The sequence below is a fragment of the Myotis davidii genome, unplaced genomic scaffold (assembly GCF_000327345.1).
Source record: "Myotis davidii unplaced genomic scaffold, ASM32734v1 scaffold217, whole genome shotgun sequence".
Lineage (NCBI taxonomy): Eukaryota > Metazoa > Chordata > Mammalia > Chiroptera > Vespertilionidae > Myotis > Myotis davidii.
This window is the reverse complement of record NW_006290034.1, coordinates 10,806,009-10,813,925: the sequence shown is the minus strand read 5'-3', so window position 1 is coordinate 10,813,925 and position 7,917 is coordinate 10,806,009. Positions and strand designations below refer to the sequence as shown.

Sequence of the window (7,917 nt, the reverse complement as noted above, 5' to 3'; positions counted from 1 at the left end):
AACTCTCCATCAGTACCTCAGACCTTCCAGGAGACCTGAACCAAGAATCCAAAGACATCCTTTTTGTGCTCCCTCAGGAACTCAGAGCCCTGTCCCAGGTAAAGCTTCCCTGGGTCATTAAGGCCTAATAAGATCATATGCATCCACTAAGCATTCCCACCTCTAATGTTTGCTTGGGTCCTGTCTCCTCCATTTATCCTCATCTTTCTCCCTTCACCTCGATTAGGGTTGAGCTTAGGGTCAGAACTGAGGTTCTGTTAGTGCGGCTGATGGGCTAACCAGGAGAAAACGAGGCCCCCAACCCTGACCATGGTCCCAGGTTGGGCGGGGCTTCAGTACTGGGTAACCCGAGGATGTCCAGGGCATTGTGGCATGTGAATAACCAGGCAGGTAGGCAGTGTAGAGCCTCAAGAAAGCCTGGCAAGATATCAGGTAGCACTAGGAACATAGCCAGGGAACGGAGGGTCAGGGCCAGGACTTCAGTTTCTAGGATTGGAACAAACAAGGCAAGGACGAGAGTTCTCAGCCAGGGGCTTCCATCACTGTGAGAAATAAGTGTTATTTAAGCCACCCAGTCTATGGTATTTTGTTGTACCAGCTCGAGCTAGACTTGCACAGGAAAGTACCTGTGTCTTCACTTGATTCATTTTGGTAATGACAGGAGATGAAATGGGACGAAAGTTCCTGTCTGGTGTCTACTTAGAGATGCCCATTGTATCTTTTAAAATATATATATTTTTATTGATTTCAGAGAGGAAGGGAGAGGGAGAGAGCTAGAAACATCAACAATGAGAGAGCATCATTGATCGGCTACCTCCCGCATGCTCCACACTGGGGATCGAGTCTGTAACCTGGGCATGTGCCCTGACTGGGAATCGAACCGTGACCTCCTGGTTCATAGGTCGATGCTCAACCACTGAGCCATGCCAGTTGGGCATGCCCATTTTATCTTGAGTTCCACTTCCATTGTACACGGCAACCATTAAAGGAGTGACAGTGCCAGGTCCCCTGCCATCTCACACCTGCCTGAGACCCTGGTGGCATGGAGAGACCAGACTGCAGCTTCTCTGGGCATGGACCACAGAGCTTCAATCCTCAGAGGTGTGCCAGAGGACTGCACCTCCAGCCACAGAAGATCCTTTGATTGAGATGTGCCTTCCCTGTTCTCACATGGCATGAACAGTGCAAGGCTGAATCCCATGGTTCTTGCCCAACTTGCCTACATGGCTGCCTGGGTTTGCCTCCTCCTGCTCCCTGCTGATGCTCACAGTGATGACACCACCATCTCTGCCAATGATGCAGCCAAAGGCCCTGGGGAATGCTGCTCAGGCATGACCTTCTCCATGCAGCCTCATGACCATGGTACACGGTCTCCCCGTCCCCCCAACGTCCCTGAAGGATCTGCACTCACTATTTCCTGGGTGGAGCATTCCTTTCCCCTTTTCACTGAGTCTCTTTCCCCCTGAAAGGCTCTAAGGGCCGAGTTCACATCTACGCTTTCTCTGGATCCCATCTGGAGCTCCACTCCCTCAAAGACTCCAGCCTTTTGACCTGGTTGGGGGTAGGCAGTGCATTGTCCTTCATTTTCTGCCTCCCATCTCTGGTCTCGGGCATCCCTAATCAACAATCGCTCCAGGAAGTAGATGCTGGAGGAGTGGGAAGGGGACGGTGGGAGAGTTCTCTGGTCCCATCCATCCTGTCTCTCACTGTAGGCTATTGATCCAGACTAACTGGGACTTTAAGTAATCAGTCTGGACGGTCTACGGGGGAAGCTAGGGCTTGTGGAAGATCTTGAACTTTATGTAATAGCGAGAGCCCTACAGGAAGAGCTCTATGTCTGTAATAAAAGCCTTTGGCTCTAACTCCCCCTTCCCTTAACCCCCTTTTCCCTTCTGTAAATGAAATGTCATCTATCTTGGAGTGTGCCCTTGCTTTTTCCTGAATAAATTTTTTTTGGTGATGAAACGCCTAGTCAATATATATGTATTTTTTCCAGTTGATACTGTTAAAGAGAAAACCACAGGCCCAAAATGGCATTACTGTGCTATAAAGCCCATGATACCAAACCTAGATTTAATATTGCAGGATCGAATGTGACAGTGAGTTCATCGTGGCTGATAGAGTCATCTGGAATGGTTAAAAATGTGGGCTTGGACATCAGTAATTTTGGGATTCTGCCGCTCCTGCTGGGCAGGCATGGGAATACTAAATTCCCTGAGTTTCAGTTTCCTTATCTATAACACGTGGTTGAGAACAACAGTATCTACTTCATGTGGTTGTTATGGGTATAAATGACCTTGTGCCATAAAGTGCTGAGTAGGCGCTCAATACAAGGGGGGTCTATTCTCTTGTTTTGTTTTTAAATATGTTTTTTATTGATTTCAGAGAGGAAGGAAGCGGGAGAGAGTTATAGAAACATCCATGATGAGAGAGAATCATGGACCTCCCACAACCCAGGCACGTGCCTTTGACCAGAATCAAGCCTGGGACCTTTCAGTTCACAAGCCAATGCTCTATCCACTGAACAAAATGGGGTAGGGCTCTCATCTCTTGTTAATAGCTGCCCTGCTCCTCCCTTCTGCCTATAAAAGCCTTCCATTTGCACTTCTCTGAGCACCCTTCTGATGGCTAATTGTGATGCTGCCCTGTTCATGAACCACTTAATAGAGCCAATTAGCCTTCAAATTAACTCAGTGAAATGTTGTATTTTAACCAGGACTACCCAGGATTTTGTTTGTTTTCATGTAAACTCCCTGGTTAATTAGAGGCAAGGTGGGCAGTGGGTCCATTCATGTTCCTTCTACCCTTCCCGTCTCAACATTGTCTGTTTCACTGCTATTTAATCTCTCTGCCCTGGGTGAAATTTTGTGCTTTTAATTTTGCATGGTTTTCAACTATGTCAGTTTTCTGTTGCTGCAATAACCAAGTATCACACATGGCAGCTTAAAACAACCCACGTTTATTCCCTTCGGGTTCTAGAGTTCAGAAACCTGCCATCAGTTGTGAGGTCAAGGTGTTCTGCTGGAGGCTCTGGGGAGAATCTGTTTCCCTGCCTTTTCCAGTTTCTAGGGCCACCTCTGTTCCTGGTCCTAAACCCTCCCTGCATTTTCAAAGCACATCACCCCACCCTCTACTTCCATCATCATGTGGCCTGTCTCACTTCGACTCCTGCATCCTTCTGTTAGGGCTCCAGAGACTACTTCCCCGCAACCTCCATCTCAAACTTCTTAATCACATCTGCAAAGTCCCTTTTGCTTGCCATATAAGGTAATGTATTCATAGTTTCAGGGTGTTAAGGGGTGGCCGTCTTTGAGGGGGGACATGACTGTCTACCATACCAAGACTCACCATTTCTCAGTCAATATTGGACAAATTCTCAGGCAATAGAATCCCTGATTTCTGCCTGTCATCAATAGTTATAACATTCAAGCCTTTTGTGTTGTTTCTAAATTAAATGTGCTATTTTATCCATGGGCGGATCTTCAAGTTCATTTTGAAAGATTCCAGGGCAGCACAATTAGAAGTTCAAGTAGAGATTTAAAGAAAAGCTCTAATCCTAAATTTACGACATATTATCATGTAACCTTTGGTAAATCATTTTACTTCTCTAAATTATAAAGTTGGGGTAAATACAACAATATGCCTCAGATCTACCATTTGTAGAATAATAGAGGTACCTACCCCATGGGGTTGTGAGGATTTACTAAATTATACTTTCTTAGCATTTAAAAATGATCAATAATATTTGTATTATTATTATGGCTATTTTGCATTTTGTTGCCATACCCAATCCATGTAAATATGGGTTTCTAACAAGACGTTCCTAGATCTTAGGTGACTCACGAATAGCCTTCAGGAGGTCCATGAATCCCCCAAACTGCACAGCGTAGGTGAGAGGGTTAGAAGCTTTCATCAGATCCTCAGAGAGTTCAGGACTTATCGGAGAGGTCAGGATTTTGTCAGAGCCCCTAGTGCCGGTCAGAGTTTCAGAGGCTGCCACTCGCCGAACTCCCAGACCATAAAACCTAAAAGCTCCCGTGGTCACGAAGAGGGGGGATGCCTGTCTAGTGGCTGTGACATTCGTGTTCAGTTCCCTCACCCCATTGCTTGACTTCTGCCTGCTTCTCCTGTGCCACAGGACTTAAAGATGATAAAGATTTGAGAGATCTGGTCATGGATCTGAGAGAACAGTTCCACCCAGCAGCCCCTCCCTGGCATCAGAGTGTCTGGAAAATAAAATAATTACTCAGCAGAATGGTAAAGAAAGGCAATTGCACTATCGGAAGGGATATTTTTACGCAGACACGATAAGATGGGGTGAATTCTCCCCGTTCCACATCAAGCACGGCCCTCCTGTGGGTCATGTTCTCTGTCCTCCTCTCGTTCTGCTGGAACAGTGCTGGGTAGAAGCCAAGACCCGCCTTCCATCATCCTCTTGGACATCTTCTTTCTATAAATATATTCTCCCTGCAGAAAAAATGAGAACACAATTGATTATATCGAATTCTTCCTTTTAAACATGCAGTGTATTTGGATGAAACAGTATTCCGCTTCCCTTAATTTGATCTGGCGGTTCCCACAACTCCTTTGTCAGGCATTTACCTTCTCTCAGGATGGGTTACTTTCTCAGGTGGTTAACTTTATCCATTATTCATTGCTTTTTTTTTTTTTTTTTTTAGTTGCACAGTCAGAGTCACCTTGTCAAGTTCAAAGCATACCTTGCTGAGTTGCTTCAGGTGCCAAACAAGGGGATCAACTCTACTAGTCATTGTCATTGTGGTTCACCGTCGTTGCCATAGTGATGATAAAAACAACACTGTGAAAGGAGCGGTTTTGGTGTGTGAGTATAAAGGGATCGCTTTATATTCTTCACCATACCTGTCACAGCCTGAATGAGATGTACCACTGGTACATCTGATAAGGGGCTAATCTGCAAAATTAAATAAACAACTCAAACAACACCAAAGCAACAAGCAAGCCAATTAACAAATGGGCAACGGACCTGAAGAGACACTTCTTCAAAGCAGGCCTACAGGTGGCTAATAGACATACGAGAAGATGCTCAGTGTCACTACTCATCGGAGAGATGCAAATTAAAACCGCATTGAGCTGCCCCTCACACCTGCCAGAATGGTTACTATCCATAAATCAGCAGAGTGCTGGCGAGGGTGTGGAGAAGAGGAAACCCTCGTGCACTCTTGCTGGGAATGCAGATGGTGCAGCCACTGTGGGAAACAGTGTGGGGTTTCCTCAAAGAATTAAAAAGGGGATTGCAGTTTGATCCAGTGATTGCACATCTGAGAACATATCCTAAGGACCCGGAAACACCAATTCAAAAGAATATATGCACCCCTATGTTCATAGCAATAGATGTCAGACATAGAGGTGATGGTTGGGGTGGGGTGGGGAGAGATACTGTCTACATTAGCAGTATCAGGGCTCAACTCAGCCACTGAATCTAATCACAACACTTCTAAAAATTACTCGGCACCTCTGTATTACCTTTAGAGTCCAGCTTAAACTCCTCCTCAGGGCTAGGCCCTTCCTAGGCAGCCCCCGGCCCCCTGCAGCCTCAGCTGCTCCCCCTGGCACCTGTCTTGCAGTTCTTCACATTTCTAGGCCTTGGTAAATGTCATTGTTTTCTCCACGCGGCTACCTCTTCAGCTCTCAAGGTCAGGCAATTTGAAGAGCAGGTTGAAGGCAGATTAAGTTGTGCTTATCTCCATATCCTTCAGCCTTTCAGTGTGGTTGTCTTCAAGGAGAACCAAAGTGCCAGCTCAAAGGCAACCTTGCTGGAAGCCTGCCTGTTCCCCTAAACTGTGCTGGGGCGGGGGAGGGGAGTTCCTTTTCTCCCTCCCCAAGCACTTCAACGCATCCCTATTTATAGTCCTAAGGCTATACTTTGTTGTTTTCTTCACCTAGCTGGTTTGGCTCAGTGGATAGAGCGTTGGCCTGTGGACGGAAGGGCCCCACGTTCAATTCCAGTCAAGGGCACATGCCTGGGTTTCAGGCTAGATCCCCAGTAGGGGATGTGCAGGAGGCAGCCTGATTCTCTCTCATCATTGATGTTTCTATCTCTCTCCCCCTCCCTTCCTCTCTGAAATCAATAAAAAATATATTTTAAAAGAGTACAAACTTTGAATTATAAAATAAGAACAGCATAGGAAACAGAATCAATAACATCATCATAATTATGGTGACAGATGGTTACTAGACTTAGTGTGGTGATCCCTCTGCAAGGTATAGAAATGTTGAATCGCTAGGTTGTACACCTGAAACTGATATAATACTGTATGTCATTTATCATTAAAAATACATTATTAAAAAGAGAAGTAATCCAAAGTGGAGTTTTCCACTATTTCTATAAAGAGGGGCATGGGAGAGCACGCTTGTTGTGGGGTTTACACAGAAAGGTAAGAGCTGGGAAGTGCCTCGTTGGTCAGCATGTAAATAAGTATAGACTGACATATCATTTCCCTTTTCTTCATTTTCATTATCAGAGAGGAAGTGGAGGAGGCGGAGAAGACTGAGCTTGAACGAACGTTCTGTCCAAATGCACCAGGTCCCGTGCTCTGTTTTAAACTCGAGATTCTCATTGTGCCTTTCCCTTGGAATTCATCACTGCGTTGTGAGTTCTCAGAAGCAGTTTCCCATGGCTTTTGCTTATTTCCCTCTCCCTATCTGTGTTTTTGGTGCCCTCCAATGCCAGGCCACCAGAGGACAGGGGCTGTGTCTTTTTCTTCTTCTTCTTCTCATATTTATGGTGCTTTGGTGCATAATCCTTTTTATTTTGTTGCTTGTGAGGAACCATTATATTTATATATCACTTGCCAGTGGATGTACAGCTTCACATTTTATTTTGCTCTGGAAGAAATTTATCATTTTTATGTGTGTGATGTATCACAGAGTGTTGGTCTTTTTTAATTTAAAAAAATAAATTTTTTTATTGATTTCAGAGAGGGAGAGGAAGAAACATCAACGATAAGAGAGAATCATAGATCTGCTGCCTCCTGCAAGACATCCACTGAGGATTGAGCCAGCAACCCCTTCTCCCCCCGCCCCCCTCCTCGCCACACACACACACACACACACACCCACACACACGTGCCCTGATGGTGAATAGAACCGTGACCTCCTGGTTCCTCGGTCAGTGCCCACCACTGAGCCACGCAGCCTGGCAGGGGGCTATGTCTTTTTGATGTTCAGGCCCCTTCAGCATCGAGCACAGTGCCTAGCGTATAATAGGTGTGTCTTCTACAAATGCCGAGCAGGAATTCATGAATGAATCCTCAGGAGGAAAGCAGTGAAGATGAAACATCGCTCTCCCGGCGAGAACGGATCTTCCTCAGTTTATTGCAGATATAAATCAGCTCGGTCAGCATACATTGTGCTCCTACTAGTCCATGCTCACCAGGTGCAGGGAAGGGTTCTGGCTGAGATTGAGAAATTCAATCCCTGCGAATAATAAAGTGGGAGGGGAACTGAAGGCGCAGAACCTCGAGGGGGAGGCGGAGTCACCGAAGTTGGAGCATTTCTGTCCAATCAGAGGAGGCGGTAGGCGCAGGAGGGGGAGACAAAGGGGGGAGCGGGAGATCGTGAATCCTGCCCAGTTACACCAGCCCGGCCTTCCGAACGGCAGCTTCTCGGCGCCGAGGTGTTTCCGTCCAGGGAGAGCGGTCGATCCCGAGGCCGGCTCCAGCCATGGCCTTCGCTAATCTGCAGAAAGTGCTCATCAGTGACAGCCTGGACCCGTGCTGCCGGAAGATCCTGCAAGATGGAGGGCTGCAGGTGGTGGAGAAGCAGAACCTGAGCAAAGAGGAGCTGATAGCCGAGCTGCAGGTAACGCGAGCGGGAGAAAGACAGGCGCTCGGTGGCATCCTCCTCGGAAACCGGCTGGCCGCGCCCGGGCCCGCGCGC

At 46.7% G+C, this 7,917-nt stretch overlaps 1 protein-coding gene across 1 annotated transcript in view; it reads left to right on the top strand.

The window, feature by feature from the left end:
* The first annotated feature begins 7,569 nt into the window (after positions 1-7,569).
* Positions 7,570-7,917, top strand: part of PHGDH (phosphoglycerate dehydrogenase) — a 29,868-nt gene continuing 29,520 nt past the window's right edge. Inside the window, exon 1 of the mRNA XM_006763081.2 lies at positions 7,570-7,839. Within this exon, the coding sequence (XP_006763144.1) occupies positions 7,702-7,839 (138 nt within the window). The 5' untranslated portion in view covers positions 7,570-7,701. The remainder of the gene's footprint in view (positions 7,840-7,917) is intronic.